The 16,926-nt window shown below is 42.7% G+C and overlaps 5 protein-coding genes across 9 annotated transcripts; 3 read left to right on the top strand and 2 right to left on the bottom strand.

The window, feature by feature from the left end:
* The first annotated feature begins 2,230 nt into the window (after positions 1 to 2,230).
* On the top strand, positions 2,231 to 6,584 carry LOC106747556 (protein angel). Of its 4 annotated transcripts, none has more exons than XM_014625184.1 (6): positions 2,231 to 2,737; positions 3,283 to 3,622; positions 3,738 to 3,916; positions 4,033 to 4,406; positions 4,758 to 5,004; positions 5,274 to 6,584. In XM_014625184.1, the coding sequence occupies exons 1-6, from the start codon at positions 2,621 to 2,623 to the stop codon at positions 5,673 to 5,675; spliced, it is 1,659 nt and encodes a 552-aa protein (XP_014480670.1). In that variant the 5' UTR covers positions 2,231 to 2,620; the 3' UTR covers positions 5,676 to 6,584. The 4 variants fall into 4 exon arrangements, with proteins under 4 accessions (XP_014480670.1, XP_014480671.1, XP_014480673.1 ...); XM_014625185.1 differs by having other exon boundaries at positions 2,236 to 2,625; XM_014625187.1 differs by having other exon boundaries at positions 2,239 to 2,625; positions 3,374 to 3,622.
* A 114-nt stretch (positions 6,585 to 6,698) lies between these two features.
* Positions 6,699 to 8,225, bottom strand: LOC106747505 (beta-1,3-galactosyltransferase 5). The gene has a single exon (XM_014625075.1). The coding sequence runs from the start codon at positions 7,918 to 7,920 to the stop codon at positions 6,820 to 6,822; it is 1,101 nt and encodes a 366-aa protein (XP_014480561.1). The 5' UTR covers positions 7,921 to 8,225; the 3' UTR covers positions 6,699 to 6,819.
* Positions 8,226 to 8,908: 683 nt separating this feature from the next.
* LOC106747540 (T-cell immunomodulatory protein) lies at positions 8,909 to 11,667 on the top strand. 2 transcript variants are annotated; one of them, XM_014625151.1, is made up of 3 exons: positions 8,909 to 9,166; positions 9,519 to 11,057; positions 11,288 to 11,667. In XM_014625151.1, the coding sequence occupies exons 2-3, from the start codon at positions 9,543 to 9,545 to the stop codon at positions 11,549 to 11,551; spliced, it is 1,779 nt and encodes a 592-aa protein (XP_014480637.1). In that variant the 5' UTR covers positions 8,909 to 9,166; positions 9,519 to 9,542; the 3' UTR covers positions 11,552 to 11,667. The 2 variants fall into 2 exon arrangements, with proteins under 2 accessions (XP_014480637.1, XP_014480638.1); XM_014625152.1 differs by lacking the exon at positions 8,909 to 9,166 and adding an exon at positions 9,183 to 9,349.
* On the bottom strand, positions 11,594 to 15,111 carry LOC106747541 (cyclin-dependent-like kinase 5). The gene is made up of 7 exons (XM_014625153.1): positions 14,993 to 15,111; positions 14,663 to 14,751; positions 14,033 to 14,226; positions 13,863 to 13,950; positions 13,566 to 13,737; positions 13,045 to 13,256; positions 11,594 to 12,431 (listed from the first exon to the last, which is right to left on the bottom strand). The coding sequence occupies exons 1-7, from the start codon at positions 15,027 to 15,029 to the stop codon at positions 12,324 to 12,326; spliced, it is 900 nt and encodes a 299-aa protein (XP_014480639.1). The 5' UTR covers positions 15,030 to 15,111; the 3' UTR covers positions 11,594 to 12,323.
* Positions 15,112 to 15,187: 76 nt separating this feature from the next.
* Positions 15,188 to 16,918, top strand: LOC106747543. Its single transcript, XM_014625156.1, has 5 exons — positions 15,188 to 15,663; positions 15,765 to 15,827; positions 15,966 to 16,028; positions 16,101 to 16,214; positions 16,513 to 16,918. The coding sequence occupies exons 1-5, from the start codon at positions 15,583 to 15,585 to the stop codon at positions 16,891 to 16,893; spliced, it is 702 nt and encodes a 233-aa protein (XP_014480642.1). The 5' UTR covers positions 15,188 to 15,582; the 3' UTR covers positions 16,894 to 16,918.
* The last annotated feature ends 8 nt before the right edge of the window (positions 16,919 to 16,926 follow it).

The raw sequence follows: 16,926 nt of genomic DNA, 5'->3' as shown, positions 1-16,926 counted from the left end.
AGTAAAATGAATATAAAGCTACATGTTGATTTTATATTTCACCTTTTTATATCCTATCTCTATTATACCTCTACTATATCTATTTTCTATTAATTACCTGATCCCGAGGTTTTTAATCTGTTACTTATATAAAGACATTTCAGTACGTAGAGACATATATATATATATATATATATATATATATATATATATATAAGTGTGTATTCAAGAACACGCGTATTGAAGATGCAACTACTCGTATTATCGCGAAGCCTATTTTGTCACACATTTAACACATACATATGCAAAATGTGTGGCAAAATATGCGTAGTGACAGTACACGTGGTTGTATCGACAATACGCGTATTCATGAATGTACATTTACATGTGTAAATGTTACATTGAAGTGTCCTTTGTAAGACTTCATTGCCGATACATATTCACTGTTTACTATCGGTAATCGTGCTGAAAGGAGCAAAAGAAGGATTTTTACCGGTGCATTATCATCGACAAGAATCGAAAGCATATTATTGTGTGTTCGTTATTATAAAAATCTTAAATCCTCAAGAGACTACGCTTGAACTATCGCGAACCATATTTTCACCTCTATGCCCGAGCCGTCAAGTAAATAGAAATACCTTATTTATGAAGTTTTACATTGTCGGGGTTTCTCCTTTGCCCGATGTTCGACGAATAACAGTGCCGTAGATGTTAAGAAGTTGTACGGACAGTGCACTAGCTTACCGGGCACTTCTGAGTCGAAATTTTCGTCCTACATTGGGTCTTCAAACGGAGAAAACAGAAGTAACTTCCCATTTGTAGCATCAAAGGAGCACGATAGAAGTTTCTTGTGAAGACTTAATGTAGAATTAAAATTTCCACTTGGGAAGACACGGTTGTAATTCGTAAATCCACATTTTACGCTTGCGGAAGATCCTTGCGGAAAGAAATAAATATGGCAGATTTTAATCGAACACGAAGAGTAAATTTTTTTAATGAATTTTTCCTCCCTTGGGAAAGAAATCGGAAAAATTCGCGGGAAAATAAAGAAAGAGCCGGCTTTTGTCAACTATAATATATATAATATTTCCTATACGAAAATTACATATCTCATAAAATATAAACCCAGACAGCACAAATGTTCAAAATCGGGACATGAGTCTTTTAGACGTCCAGAAATCGTGTTTAAAATGTCGTGATGTAAGATGTTTTTAAGATGTTTTTAAGACGTCTAAAAATGTCTTATGTCCTGATTTGGGACATTGTGCTGTCTGGGAAGTATCTCTTTTTGATGATATCCTTGAGGCGTCCCTGGCTCGAGAGACTCCCCACGATCAGACACGCACTATATAAATTTGGTTTCTCACAAAACAGATACTTTCTGATACTTTCCGCTCGCGGTGCTACCACATAACGAATAATCGGTCCAAATCCGCTCGAGTGGCGAAGAGTGATTGTTCCTTCTTTCTACATTATTATACAAGTAAGTCGATAGAAAGATATCCTGCAGCTTATATGTACCGAGTGTGTCAATGCTTCAATTAGGAAAATTTCAAAAAACATTTTTGCGCCTTTTCAATGATGATATTTAGAGACAAAGAAGGATTTGAAAAATGTTCATATGTCACGATTAGATTTCCTGATAGATATGGTAAAACAGAACAATGCGCATTCACATTTATATCACATTTACATTTACATGAGATTTATATATAGAAGAAATACAGTGTAGTGTGATCGTATCAATGTTCATGCAACATAATATTTTGAGGATCGCTTCTACGTTATCGACGCTTATCAAGTTTGCCGTCGACTTCAACATCCCCTTAACGTCAAAAACTAGATTTCACTGGATTTAATCGGTACAATTTCTCGATTTTGCCAACGGCCTCGAGAGATCCGCGCTTTAGTTAAAAGTTCTTATACTTCCTACGATTTTCTCTCTACATTCTGTTGAAACAGCAGACATCCAGTCATTCCTATTGAAAGTCATATAATTACATGCACGTATAATATGCATACAGAGAGAAAACGAGCGTGTGTTTGGTACAAAACTGCACAACAATAACAGCAACGTGATGTGTTTTTTCTCACGGCCTTTTCGGCTGAGGCCCGTATCATACTATGGATTAGGATTGAAATTGGATCAATCGGAGCAAGTTTAACCAAATTCAAGTTTAATTAAACTTGCTCCGATTGGTAAAATTTCAATTCAATCTCAATCCTAATCCATAGTGTAACACGGACCTAAAACGAATTTGAATCGATCCGAGAGCGATTATCGACGTTATAAGCTCCGTGATAGGCTGGACAGAGCTCATGATTTCGTGATTGGTCGACTTCTCTATGCGTAATCCATAATGGCGGTCACACAGTTTTAATGAATAAGTCTTTATTCCTTTGTACTCCGTGAGAGATGGCACTGGAAGCTATACGTGCGCAAAAGATACATTAATTATCGCAGAGTACCCTTCACCTTGTACCATTTAATTATCTTTAGAGGGGGAGTTCGTACCCGCTGACCGATGCAGCGCGGGCGACTTCCTGGACGTTCTCTCGAGGCACCGCTCTCTTCCTTCTTTCGGGATGAGGATACGCGACACCGGGAACGTTCGGTGATATAACGGTAACGCGCAAATAAATGAGGTGTGTGTTCTTGTCGAGGTTACTACATATCTTCAAAGGTGAAAGTACACGCAAAGTCGAATGTGTAGCATGTAACAAAGCGCGGGACGAAACGTTCCTTCGATCGTGGCAGGTGAGCGCATCCTTGTGTGCGTTTCTTTTTCTTACCTGCGCTTCTCGCGAACGTCCTCGAACGTCTCTTGAGCGGGAAGCGATTTTCGACGGCCGACTTCGCGTCGTGTGAATTTGCATTACGACGTCATGGTCGTCTTAGAGGTTATATATAACAGTGTTCGAACTCGATTCTCGCGTGTGGTAAGGGGAAAAAATTAAATGGTGAAATTGGAAATATTCGTTATTTCCAATCTCGCGCACCATGAACGATGTCGCTTTGCGCGTGAATTCCTGATGTCGAGAGGTAAGGTAGAGAACGAGAGAAAAGGACTCTCTCGTCGGCCTCGATGGGACTTGATGATAATATCATGTGTTGCTTACCGATAAAATTCGGGTGTAGAGATGCGTATTGCCGATCTTCGTCGCGCGGGAAGAATAATCAAGCCGTTGGATATCGTTTTCGGTGAATTCGGCAACATATTTCTCTCTTTTACGTCACACTTCCTACGACTTCTGTCACTTTTCGCGGGCAATTTGGTGTAATAGTACGATGTTCTTTCGCAGATCGTTTACATGTTAAGACTAAGTCGGTTGTTCCTAAGAACACTGCGCAAGAGTACTTCCGCACCTATGGATAATTCTGTGTCTCTTCAAGATTGCAAAAAAGCCACCATGGAGCCATATCTCGACAGATGTTACAGCCAAAATAACGCCGCTGCAATGTGCAACATACCATTTAACGCGACTCCAGGCAATTCGATTTATTGCCAGAGCCATACGTACGATGCAGCTTATAGCGTCAAAGCCAACGTGTGTACAACAGCTGCGAATTGCCTGCCAGGAAATCAGGTACTCGACAGACAGAGATACAAAGCTATAAGAAAGTGGAAGAAATTTGGGAAAGGTAAAAATCATTATCTCTGTTTCTCTGGTATAAGAGAAAATAATTATTCTGTGTTAACGTATGCATCACAGTTTATCCGTTTGCTGAAAGAACATAATTTCTCAAACATCCTTAGGTAGACCGAACAGTAATGCAGAAAGTTCTTTCACGCTGAGGCTTTTGTCTTTCAATATCCTGGCGCAGAATCTGTTGGAAACTCACTCCTACTTGTATCATGAGCACGACCCAGCTGCTCTAAGTTGGAAGATTAGAAAACCTCTGGTGTTACAGGAGATAATTGAAGCAGAGGCAAATGCATGTATATTTGTATCTTTTATACTGAATTATGTGAAACTGAATGATTTGAAACTTGGGATACAAGAACAAACGGAAGATCTAACATAGTCTAATCTTGAATGTCGTTTTTACAGATAATTTGCCTTCAAGAAATGCTGGAGGATCACTTGCCAGAATTTGTAGCGCCGTTACGAGAACTCGGATATGAGTATTTGTATAAGAAGAGAACGAACGACAAAAAGGACGGTTTGCTTTTGTTATATCGCAGTGATCAGTTTACTTTGCTAGATTATGCGAAGGTGGAGTTACATCAATCTGGCATCGAGGTCTTAAATAGAGACAATGTTGGAATAATCGCTAAATTGTCCCTCAGAGACAGCCCGGAAACACAATTTATAGCTGCCACTACTCATTTGTTATATAATCCGAGGCGCGCCGATGTACGATTGGCGCAGACACAGCTTCTGTTAGCAGAAATAGAGCGAATGGCGTTTGTCGAAGACACACGGTGAGTGCGCTTCGGTAACTATTGTAATCGCGTACAGTAACCTTCGCGCGAGTATTAGCACACGTACACAAGTACACGTAATTTTGCGCATAATTTACATAAAACATTTGTAATCAAAATAGTGTGTTCTGGACTTTGATTCTAATCGAAATTCTTAATAAGATCTCAAGATCACATTGGTTATTTTATATTAATAATTAGTGAGCGACTAGAGTTTTTGATTGTATATATAATACTTTTATAAATATGTACATAATCTTTATATTTCTATAATATTCTATAAAAAAATTATATATATGTGTGTACATATAAATACATACATACATATATATGTTCATTAACATGTTGCAGAACGGGTCCGAAGTACTTACCGATCATATTGGCGGGAGACTTTAACCTGACGCCATTTTCAAGTGTCTACAAGTTCCTAACGGAAGGTTCATTTAAGTACTATGGTAAAGGACGGAGTTTAGAGTCGAGCAAATTCCAATCTCTGTCAAACTCCTTGATACCGCCGCGATTATGCGTCACCGACAATTGTCAACACTTTAATGTCTTAACTCAGAGAGTACGAAGGGAAGGCAACGGCAAAGTCATGGTATGTATTTACTAGTCACGTACATCAGGATCCTTAGATAGTCTATCTATTTTTCTAGGATGAAAAAGCTATAAGTGAAAACTTATATTTAATTTATCACGATACACCGTTACGCAATAAATAAAAATTGATTAAATTAATAAAAAAAAAATTAAATTAATTTAAAAAAATTAAATAAATGAAAATTCCAACTTACCGTTTTCCGAAGTGGACCGTCTCTTTGAGTCGTCTGAGTTGTTTCTTTAAGTAATCACTTGAATCGTTCGCAGCTGGAAAACAGCGAATCGTCTTCGGAGAGAACGGATGAAGATGTGCGTACGTCTTGTAGTGCGAGTAATGTGAACGTCAATACCAGCCGTACGCAGATCATCGAGATAGCACAGGGCCATTCTGTAAAGTTTTCATCCGGTGTTCTAACGCATCCTCTTAATATGCGCAGCGTATATACGCATATGAACGGCAAAGGTGACATGGAGGCGACGACGCATCAGGATGAATGGATCACTGTCGATTATATTTTTTATAGCAACATTCAACCTATTGAGAAGTACGTCTTACCTACTGTGAGCCAGTGCGCCATGTTACCAACCATACCAAATTTTATAGTAGGTAGTGATCATTTGAGCATAGGTGCCACTTTTCAGTTACCGAGAAAAAAATCTCTGCTCTAAACTTTTCGCTATATCATACCTTGGATAGTTATATTTTCATTAAATCTAGATTTTGATGTAAGGAAAAAGAGCTTATGGAACGTCAATTAATGCAGATTTGTCAATAGTGTATCTGACCTTATTATTAATTTATTATATTGATTATGTACGCGTTAATCGCCAATTTTCTTTATTTTTTGCTCGATGAGTTGTTTTCCTTAAATCTGGGTGTTCGATCTGAGGAAAGAGCTTGAACATCAACTTACACAGATTCGTTAAACAGATTCGTTACTATTGTATCAGATCTTACTTTTAATTTATTATAATTGATAGTTTACGATTTTCACCAACTTTTTTTTTTTATTTTTCCTCGATGGAAATTTGGTGTAACGTTCACTTATTATGTACAGCATTCGAAAGTGCCGACATTTCTTTTTACTTTTCAACTATTTTTTTGACGAATGATTTATGTTTTGACTGTTAAAATTCAAACGATCTATCAATCATTGATAAATAAAAGCGTTTATTTTTATGCAATTTCTAATTCAATAATATTGAATTATTCGTCAACTTCTTATTTTTGCTCATCGGAATTGCGAATTCAGTGTGACATTTACTTGTAATGTACAGCACTCGATAGTGCCGGAATTTCTTTTTATTTTTTATTTTTCAACATTATTTTTCTGATAAAAACAACTGATTTGTGTTTTGACTGTTAAAATTCAAATAATCTAATAATCATCGGCAAAAGGACCGTTTATTTTTGTGCGATTTATAATTCAATAATATTAAATTAGATATTGCATGAATAGCAATAGTATCATTCATTATATAAAGAGGGGCTAAATCAGAAAGCATTACGACATTATGATTATCTTGTATCACCTATTGTTGTATGGCAAGGGACAAAATAAACTCAACAATGTTTTACTCTAAAATTTTACATATATTACATCTACACGTAATATATATATAATTATTTCGTACACATACGTGTATATGTACATAATATATATGTATGTATACATGCATATATGTATGATGTTGTAAAATATTGTACAAATTTTGTATACAAGAATAAATAGGATAAGTATAAAAAATATTCTTCATAAAATCACATATTGATCTCGCACCGATTTCCCTACTGCCACCATACATACATACATTACAAAATGTGAACAGTATTTATTTGGACCGCACCTTTGTGTAGATTTGCTTCCTTATAAGCCACCACGCAGGTTTTACCCACAAGATTAGTCGCAGGACGAACGGAACAATTCGTGTGGCAGAATTTGGCGAATTCCTTGAATCTTATTTGTAACTCTGCATCGCCCCCGTTAGGACCGATCAGGAATTCGCATTGCAACAAGCTCTTTCTTCCCTTCATACAACATTCCAAATATCTATGATCCGTCGTGTACAACTCCCCGATATTCCGGATCTTTATGTTCAAAGCTTGCCTCAGAACACCGGTCACGAACACGTCGTCTATCCAGAAGTATTCGTTGGAAGACTCGGCGTAATTAGTCAGGCGATTTGCCATCTGCGGACGCACAACGTACATCCAGCCGGAAACGAAATCCGGATAGATACTACCCGCATATTCCGCCTCGCTTACATACCACTTGTTAGCCGGTTCTCGAACGGGAATCATATTCCTCAAAGCATAGCCGGTCAAGGAGTCCTCATCTACTACACCATGTAACTTATCCAATAGGCCGTATAGATTTATGACTATATCGTCATCCATCTTCACGATGTACTGAAGATGTCTGCATTTGTTCACCGCCCACCGAAGACCCATCAGATGCTTCCGGGTCAAATTTCTGTACGTGTCCACGAAGTCTCCCTGAAGTATGTCGTTGAATCGACGCGACTCATCCAACAAAGCATTCTGCGACACGCGAGTCTTCCTCTGAGCATCATCGCTTAACGTACCGAGCAGAAATACCCTTCTAATTCCCAAAGTCTGTAATTCCTCGCTCGCGTATGCTCGCCGTAAGGCGCTTCTAGCCGAAGGATCACCCGCGTACGACGTGACGATCCACGCGAGGAAAGTAGAGTTGCAAAGTGGCTCGATTATAAGCTTGACACTGTTCGACGATTTTCCAGGTATCTCAACTACCGTCGCTTGCATGGGAATTGCATTCTTCCTCTGCGGTCGTAAGCCTTTCTCCGTGAACGCGATAAACAAGACGCATGCTGTGCAAACAAGCAATAACAAGAAGCCAAGTTTTGCGAGCATACCTGCCTCGTTTCCAAACATTAGAGGCGACGGTCAATTTTTTCTTCTCAACAATTCAAGAATCAATGCGTTCGAAATCAATCAGCGTCACGTTTTTCGTGTTTTTCTTCTTTTTTTTATGCGCTGTCAACAATTACAATAGAGTTCAACTGGACACCCATTTTTGCTAGGTTATGTTCCAGGTAGACGCGTTGCTTTTCCCAGACTTGTATCGCTTGTTTAAGTGGAATTTAATGGATTGTAATTTTAGAAGGAATAATCATAATGAGATGATTCGAGCAACATTTTATAGCCTAAAATCTCTATTTTTTAATATATATTTGAATATAAAGTTATTTTTTTCGGTGTTATACGAACGTCAGAATTTATTATGAAGTTTGTCAAGTTGTACTACTTAAACATAACATCGTATATATCGTACATATTTATAATATTAAAAAAAAAAACGGACTTTTCTCTTTTATTTGCGTGTATGCAGATTTAAATGCGATTTTTTCACCGAGTTATTCAGCATTGAATAAAAAATGACTCTTTTCATTTAATCGCTCACAAAAAGCAGACGAATCATTATACGGCATTCGTTAAAAAATAAATAGGAAGCTTAGTTTCCTCTTTGCAATGCATTTATCGTATTTTTAACAAAAATAATTTTTCAATGTAAAACTACAACACTAAAATATGTGATTGAAATTTGATCGGTCGTGATTTTTCATTTCATCCAATATATCTCAACAGAAAATAAGAGATATGTTATAAATTTAATATGATTATAAAGTAGAGACTTCAAGCTTTAAAATCCTTTTCGAGCCATCTCGTTACCATAATTTTTTCCAAAATTACATTCCGTTGAATTTGTTTGGTGGAGTAAAAATTTCGAACTTTTAATGAATCCCGCTAAAAGTACGTAATCTGTACTACGATTTCAATTTTTCATCAAGTGGCGGCTCGTAGCGGAGACCTTGGAACTAAAATCGATATCACAGAAATGCAGGTTCTACAATTTCTTGGGCCCTTTATTTACCCGCGGAAAGGATGACGAAACACGCTATTAAACCCGTTATTTTTCGAGAAGATCAAGTGGTCTGTTCTTTACAGCTATGAAGCATGTGAAGCATACTAGATTCTCGCGCGTAATTTCTATCTAACTAGTCCAGCTATAAAAAATAGACCAAAGGTTGTCCAGGTTAGACCCCTTATTCTTGTGCGGAAGCTCCGAGCTGTCAGATTGTCGGATGTAGTAGGTGACAGTGCGTCAGCGTTGCACAATGTACGTATATTTGTGAGACAATGAAATACTTCAAATGCGCGATTAAATATTTCAAATCGCACCGTTGCTCTGTCGAAATTTACAGACGTTATGATATCTAAAAACATATACGTAACTTCGCTGCTTTCTCGCACTTACACTCATAACGTCTTCAAGATTACTATTTTTAGGTTACAGGAAAAGGTTCGTACGAACGGAACGAACGTCATCGTTTGTTACGTTGCGATCACTGATTCGTGATCGAGACATCATTTTCCAAGCTAATTCCCACGTTGATTTTCTCACTAGAGATTAAGACGATCATTTCGACGAGACTGCAAAGGTTGTGCACAGTTACACGTGCTTGTTGCAGATCATGTCTGGTGGTGTGTAAACGATGCGGCTGGTACGAGCGTTCGTCTATCTGTTTGCGCTCGTCTCCGCGGCGAGATGTAGCGACATAACGCCCGCCGTGTTCGGCAACGTGCTGGACGGCATGCCGGCCGCGTTCGGGGACTTCAACTCCGACGAGTTGACGGACGTGTTCATGCTGCGCAAGAACGGCAGCATAGTGGAGATATTCCTCGCGGCCGATCAGGAGCCGCTGCTGCGGCCCGGACCGGATCTGAACTGTTCGTTCAAGGACCACGTGACCAGCGTGGTGCCCGGCGATTTCGACGGCGATGTCTTCATGGATATCCTAGTGACGACCTACAACAGGAAGCACCGTGCCACATTCGTGCACATACTGTGGGGTGGAAACGGCCACCTGAACTGCAGCAACGAGTGGAACCCGCTGATAGAGATGCGCGATCAGCCGTTGGCGTTGGACTACAATCGCGACATGATAATCGATCTCTTCGGGGTGGACAAGGACGGCAACAGGACGTTCTGGGTGTTCAATCAGAACCGAACCACCCCGCGTGCCATCCCGATGAGCGGGCCGAAGCAGCTGGAGCCCGTGAGGAGCCCGCACTCCAACGCCTTCCTGGACTTAAACAGTGACTTCTTGCCGGACCTCGTGGTGACCACTAAGACGTCCTTCGAGATCTGGATGGGCACCGAGCAAGGATTCGAGTACTCCCACGAGATCGGCTTGCCGTACAACATCATCGTCGACAAGAACTTCAAGGGTGAGATCGGCCAGACTCTCTACCTGGACGTCGAACTGACCGGCAAGATGAGCCTGCTGCTGCCGCTGTGCTTCGACGCGAGCTGCAGCAATTGCACGATCATGATGTTCTCCAACAACAGCTGGCACAACCTGCGGGTGAACTTCCGCGACTCCAACAACGTGCAGTGGGGCTTCGTGAAGCCGGACGGCCACCGTTACACGGAGACCATCACCCTGCGCGGCGGGGATTTCAACATGGACGGCTACCCGGACGTATTGGCGACTCTGCAGCATTCCAACGAGCACGTGCAGTCCTTCCTGCTGCAGAATGTGGCGTGTAACAACTGCGCCGGCTTCAACCGCACCTACGAGGTCAAGTGGCAGGCGTTGAACCCGTTCTACAACGAGACCGTGATGGCGGTGTTCTACGATTTCTACCAGGACGGTATCCTGGACGCCATCTTGGTAGACTTCGACAAGACCAACAAGATGTACCGTACCGCGGCGTTCAAGAACAGCCTCGACTATGACGCGAACTTTGTCAAGGTCATGGTGCTGACGGGTCGCACCAACAGCATGTACCCCATCTCGCCGGGCTCGCTCGGCAAGAAGAAGAGGACGTACGGTACCAATCTACCGGGGCCGTCGATCGCTTACAGGACGACCACGCAGGAGGGCAGTCCTCGCAACGCGATCGCCGCCCAGCTGCCGCAGAGCGCGCATTTCTCCCTCAATCTGCCCTACACCACCTTCGGCTTGGGCAGAACGCCCAACTTCGTCGACGCTCTTACGATAGGGGTGCGTACAGAGATTATTAGAGGGTGCGCGGGAGAGCGATTTAAATTAGGCTAATAATAGACCTATTCTGTCACTTTTAACGACAGTGCCATTATCGTTACGCAGAAAAATAATGTAAGGGAAGGAAGATAAGGGGTGGCGACGGAACGATAAGGACTCAAAAGTCACGGAACAGGCCTGTTGGCCTAGTTTAGCGGAAATAAGGGTCTAACGTCGCTTTTTCTCCTCAGGTTGGCGGCAAGTCGCGCGAGTGGCCGCAGATCATTCCGAATTCTCAGATGGTCGTGATACCAAACCCGATCGCCGAGCCGTCCAGGTGGAAAGCCCAGCTGTTCGTGACTCCCAGTAAGCTGATCTTGCTGAGCGCGGCCGCCCTGGGCGCCACTTGCGTCTTGATCACGGCCATCATCTTGGGCCTCTACTGGAAGGAGAGAAGGGAGGACAAGATCGAGAAGCTGCAGGAAGCGCACAGGTTCCACTTCGACGCGATGTAAAGAACCCAGGTTCGCCGAGGGGAACGCGAGATCACTCATATGTTTAAGGCTTATTTAAGATATCAGTTTATTGATATCATTAATTATTTCATAAATAAATCGCGCTTAAAATTCTACTGAATTTCACGTAAACGTCGTCGTCGTCGTATGAGTGCCGCTCGCGCCACGTTCAATTGCGAGCGGCATCGCGTTTGTTGATCGTTTCCTTTCCGCCGATCTTCGGAATTCTCTTTTCTTTCTCGTTTCTTTTACGTTCCGGCACGAGGTGTGTCAACGAGGTAAAATTCACGATTCGTCGATTTTTCTTGATAAAAAAAATTCGGCGTCCTCTCTCACTCTATATATATATATATATCTCTATCTTTCTCCGTCTCGCGTAGAAGCGATCGTCGCGTCGAGCTCGTAATTATATGTATATATTAACAAACGATCCTTGCCGTGCTTTCTCTACCGGTTTTGGTCGCCGCGCCCCGTTTTGAGCGCCGTAATGCTTTTCAGTCGTTCTAAGTTAACCCTAGAATACTAACCCTTTATTCTGAGCCTATATTCCTAAACCTACGTCTTGGAGACGTGTTAATGATTAAACGAAAAGTAGAAAAATCAAAACTTCTTAATGTGACATATATGTATATATATATATTTTTTTTTCCTTTTCAAAATGTGAAACAAATTAGAAATTGGTGGGGTGAGAAACAGAGGAGCGAGAGGAGTTTGTAAAAAATATCTACGTCTCGGAGACGCACGTTAGTATTCTAGGGTTAACAGGGATTCGCTATTGGCATCGGTCGTTCTTCATGGCAGGGTTTAAGTCGTTGAAGTACGGATGCGCCATCGCCTCCTCCGCTGACAGCCGTAGGGCCGGATTACACACTAATAATCTCTGTAAAAGTTAATCGAGTATTGTTACACGTTATTGATGGTTATTCAAGGCTCGACGTGCGCGCGTGAGAGAAGGAACCCGTAAGCGCCGTGTCTTCGGAGAAGTGTTTTCTGAAGTTTCGTTTCCCGCCATGTTGCAGACTTCTCTCTCTCTCTCTCTCTCTCTTTCTCTCCCACTCACGGCGCTTACGGCCGTCCTTTCCGCATCGAGAATCTTGAATCGATATTTCGAGACTGTGTCTCTTTTGTACGTACGTCAAATTACATTACATGATTGAGAGAGATGTTCTTTTTCTCGTTTTTACCAAATAAATATTTATATCTTAGATAATATTCCAAAGCGCTAGTCCATGTAGATTTCGTTTCAATTCGCGTTGCTTTTTGTTTGCTGTTCACTACGATCGTTGGAGATTCTTCACTGTCGTCGACACTGAGAAGCTTCGTTTCGTTACGACCGATCGCGTATTGTTCTAATATAATACTGTTCTGATAATATATTATATCTATATATTTTTTATGCGTTCAACACGCGCTCTAGAGATAGTAGCATTTGTATATTCCGCATTTCTCCTCTCTCGAGGACAAAACGAGAATAAACGAGATTTACGATTTACCTGGAGTAAGTCTTTGCCTCTTGAACTGAGCTTGGGCGTAACCTGCGCCAGTCCCTGCGTGGGGTGGTACTGCGGGAAGGGTTTGTAGTCGGGCAGCGTTGTCAAGTCCGGCCAAGTCTCCTCGGTCGGTGTGCCTAACATCTTAAATATTCTCTTCAGTTGATCGTCCACGTCCGATCCGGGGAAAAGCGGTCTGCCGGCATTCGCTAGTTCTGCAATCATCGTATCATCGAGAGAGACGTCGCGTTTCGTTCTATTCTACGCTTTACATTGGAATCGAGTATGTCATCTGTCGGCAAAGCTCGGTCTAATGCCTGTTTCTACCATTATGGTTTAAATCTATTCCACGATTAACTCGACGGAACTGACCAATCGCATCGATCAGTTCAGCTAATTGGCCAATGCGAATTGAATCAGTCGATCCACTGAGTTAACTGCCGATTAGATTTAAACTATAATGCAGCAGAAACAGGCGTGAAAGTTTACGGTCACTTGGGGAAGTAGATTTGGCAAATGATTACCGGCGAATATGCAGCCCGCGCTCCACATATCGATGGATGTCGTGTATAATTTCGCTCCGAAGAGAACATCCGGGGGACGGTACCACAACGTAACTACCTCCGCTGAGTAACATTTTACAGGGATGCCAAACGCCCTCGCCAGTCCGAAATCGGCGAGCTTCAACTCCCCGTTCTGCAAACGGGGATTCTTCAGTCAGTCAGTCACAGCATTATGCGACGACAAATTTGTCTCATTCATAAATAAGAATAGATATGATGCATCGCACACAAATACACAGAGAGATATCGTTTGTTTACCTTGTTGATGAGCAAGTTTTGCGGTTTAAGGTCCCTGTGAAGAACATTTCGACTGTGACAGAACGCCAGTCCTCTTAACAACTGATATCTAGAAACAAGAGTGAATTTATGACGCCTGCTTTCCTCGGGGAGGGTAAATCAGGTTTCTCAAGATGCACAGGACGTCTTACAGGAATGATTTCACGACGTCCAGATCGATCTCTCCGTTGAGACTGTCGAAGTACTTCTTGAGATCCTGGTCGCAGTGCTCGAACACCAAGGTGAGCTTCTTGTCACTGTGTAGCACATCATAGAGACGAACTATGTTCTTGTGCTTGAGCTCCTTCAGAAGACAGATCTCCCGCAGAGCCGACGACGGCACACCCTGGGAAAAATAATGCGAGGAGGGCATCAGCGACGATAAGGCAGACATTTATCGTTAAGTAAAGGGGAGTGCGCGCCGGCCTTCGGTCCAATGATTATCTTCGATGCGACAACACGAAGAGAGCGAGTGAGAAAGAAAGGAAGAAAGACAGAGAAAGAGAAAGAAAGAGAGGGAGAGAGAGAGAGAGAAGGAAGGAAGGAAGGAAGGTGCAATGCGCGTCGCGCGTTATAAATAAAACACACAAGCGATCGATTAATTAAATTAGTCGGAAGGCCGGCGTCGCACGACAGCAGGTGGGGATTTGTGACGAAGGGGACATCACGAGATGGAAGACGAGAGGGAAGAAAGAGAGGACGGGGGGAAATAGAAAGATAGAAAGAACAAAAAGAGAGTAAGAGAGAGAGGGAGAAAAAGATAGAGAGAGAGGAGTACCTACTTCGTCGTCGTCGTCCAGTCGTACTCGCTTGAGCGCGACGATTTCGTGTGTCTCGCGATTCTTGGCTTTGAATACGGTGCCATAAGTGCCTGCAACGAAAACAAGCGGTGGAGAGAGAGAGAGAAAGAGAGAGAAAGAGCAAGAGAGAATGACAGGTAGTAGTGTTGTGTTGTGACAGCGAAGACAGGCGGGCGCCGGGGGGCGCGCGGCAGTCGCCTCCTAAGTTCACGTCGTCGTCGTGAGATAGAGGCCACACGACGCCGCGGACTATGTGGAGAACACCGCGCGGCCGGCCGCGGTGAGCCGCACCACGTCACACGCCGCGCTCACCTTCTCCTATTTTCTCGAGCTTCTCATACTTTTGCATATTTTTGCTGATGACACGGGCGGGACGCACGCACAGTCGCGCACAGCGTTTCACCACTGCGCGCTCGCGGCCCGATTCGGCACTTCGGACGCGCAGCGTCGCCAACCGTGGGATCTCGAAATGCGCGCGTCAGCCGAGCTCGCCAACGGTCGGAATCGAACGCCAGCGTGCTGCTCTCGCTGCACTCTCTGCACTCTCCAGCGGTCTCCGAGCGCGAGAGAAAGAGGAAGATGATATGTTTTCAGCTAAACTGGCTACATTAGTTTAAGAAATGTATATTGAAGCGTATAAAATACGTACGTACATGATTTCCATACGTTTAATATGCGTAAATTTCTCGAATTAGTGCAGCCAGTTCGGTTAAAAGAAACGGACCAATTAGATCACTTCGTTTATCTTCAGTTCAATATGGAGGTATAAGCGGCGGTACGTTACGCTGCGAAGGACAAATTTCTGATCGTTTTTCTTTTTTTACGTTGTACGACGATCATAGTACGATAACACTTGGTGGTTTTTTCTTCAGTATTTCGCGCTCTGCTTCGAAATTTTCATCATGTACCTGATATACCGCTTATTCAACAGCGTGATATTCGCGATGCTGAACGTGACCGTCGTGTTGTACATTTGTCAACGGGTAAGTCGAAAGATTTTAGTATTCTCCGATAGGGATCAGCGAGTGTACCTTGAGAGAATGACGGAGGTACTAAATTATATGTAAATAATATTATGTCCCAGTTTTTCCGAGTGATGAGAGAACATTATCAGATCATGGCTGAGGCGGAGAGATTCAATACGATCGTACGTACAACAATATTCCGCGAAAACGAGACGACACATCAAGTACTTTTTTTTTATTTCATCAAACGCGTACAGCAGCGATTAATTCGCCTTTAATATCGTAGAGATCACACATTGATGATTAATAATTAATAACAGATTTCCGAGTCGCGTGCGACGCTTGCTTATATCGGCTCGAAAGTGTCCGCGGGAATGGATCAGGTACTTGAATTAATTTATTCCAATTGTCTGCGGACGATACAGTGCGATAAACATTTCAATTTGCGCGTTTAGCTGAAAGAAGACATCGCCAAGGAATTGTTCATCACTGATCATTTGACGAGGCTTAGCTCGAAAGTAGGTCTGTTGATGCAACGTTACTCTGAACTGGAAGAGGAACTGATCGAGGTAAGATATTCTCAGGATAAACTATGTTAATTCTAAACGTTTCCCTTCGTTCTAATTCTAATCTTTGCATTGTAGTCACACATAGTATATATATGCAACGTCGACAAATTTATTATACTTTTTTTTTTTTTTATATCGAGACAACCACAAAGAGAGAAAGATTCTAGTCGGAAAAAGTCGGGAGATTCACAGTCTTTCACTTTCTGTCTGCTTAAGGGATAGCGAGAGGGGGGGAGCACACGTTTCTAAGTTTCCGTTTGTAGAAAGAAATAAAAGGGAAACATCGCTTTCTCGACAGCTCGTGCGAATGGGCCACAACACGAAGAGCGTGCGGATCGAGACGCCCGTTGACATTAATGAGGAGGTGAGGAACATCCTCACGGCGGCGAGGAGGAAGCAATCGTCGCAATCGGAGCATCCGCGTACGCCGAAGAAGCTGCGGATATCGACCGCCACTTCCGGGACGACGAGGGACCCTCCTCCACTGCAGAGCACCATCGCCGAGTTCATCGCGTCGCAATCGTACGATCTCTGCGATCTCTCGCACGTAACGACGTCGGAGAGACAGGAACGACCACGTACGCCCGTTTATCCGGAAGTGCAGCTGCTGAACAACGCCCGACCGGCAGCCGATGCGAAGCCCATTGGCTTCCGGCCGTCGTGGAAGTGCGAGGCTTGAGTCGATTCCCGGAGTAAGTCACCTCTTTATATC

The sequence above is a fragment of the Dinoponera quadriceps genome, unplaced genomic scaffold, assembly GCF_001313825.1.
Source record: "Dinoponera quadriceps isolate SergipeBrazil2010 unplaced genomic scaffold, ASM131382v1 scaffold2159, whole genome shotgun sequence".
Taxonomy (NCBI): domain Eukaryota; kingdom Metazoa; phylum Arthropoda; class Insecta; order Hymenoptera; family Formicidae; genus Dinoponera; species Dinoponera quadriceps.
This window is presented reverse-complemented; position numbering and strand designations above follow the sequence as displayed.

Coding starts and splice junctions, on each gene's coding strand:
- LOC106747556 (XM_014625184.1), top strand. CDS start 2,621: ATGAGGTGTGTGTTCTTGTCGAGGTTACTACATATCTTCAAAGGTGAA. Junction 3,623..3,737: donor GTGGAAGAAATTTGGGAAAG/GTAAAAATCATT, acceptor AAACATCCTTAG/GTAGACCGAACAGTAATGCA. Junction 4,407..4,757: donor GCGTTTGTCGAAGACACACG/GTGAGTGCGCTT, acceptor AACATGTTGCAG/AACGGGTCCGAAGTACTTAC.
- LOC106747505 (XM_014625075.1), bottom strand. CDS start 7,920: ATGTTTGGAAACGAGGCAGGTATGCTCGCAAAACTTGGCTTCTTGTTA.
- LOC106747540 (XM_014625151.1), top strand. CDS start 9,543: ATGCGGCTGGTACGAGCGTTCGTCTATCTGTTTGCGCTCGTCTCCGCG. Junction 11,058..11,287: donor TCGACGCTCTTACGATAGGG/GTGCGTACAGAG, acceptor TTTTCTCCTCAG/GTTGGCGGCAAGTCGCGCGA.
- LOC106747541 (XM_014625153.1), bottom strand. CDS start 15,029: ATGCAAAAGTATGAGAAGCTCGAGAAAATAGGAGAAG. Junction 14,227..14,662: donor GACTGGACGACGACGACGAA/GTAGGTACTCCT, acceptor TATTTTTCCCAG/GGTGTGCCGTCGTCGGCTCT. Junction 13,257..13,565: donor CGCGGGCTGCATATTCGCCG/GTAATCATTTGC, acceptor CGATGATTGCAG/AACTAGCGAATGCCGGCAGA.
- LOC106747543 (XM_014625156.1), top strand. CDS start 15,583: ATGTACCTGATATACCGCTTATTCAACAGCGTGATATTCGCGATGCTG. Junction 15,664..15,764: donor TGTTGTACATTTGTCAACGG/GTAAGTCGAAAG, acceptor ATTATGTCCCAG/TTTTTCCGAGTGATGAGAGA. Junction 16,215..16,512: donor TGGAAGAGGAACTGATCGAG/GTAAGATATTCT, acceptor CTTTCTCGACAG/CTCGTGCGAATGGGCCACAA.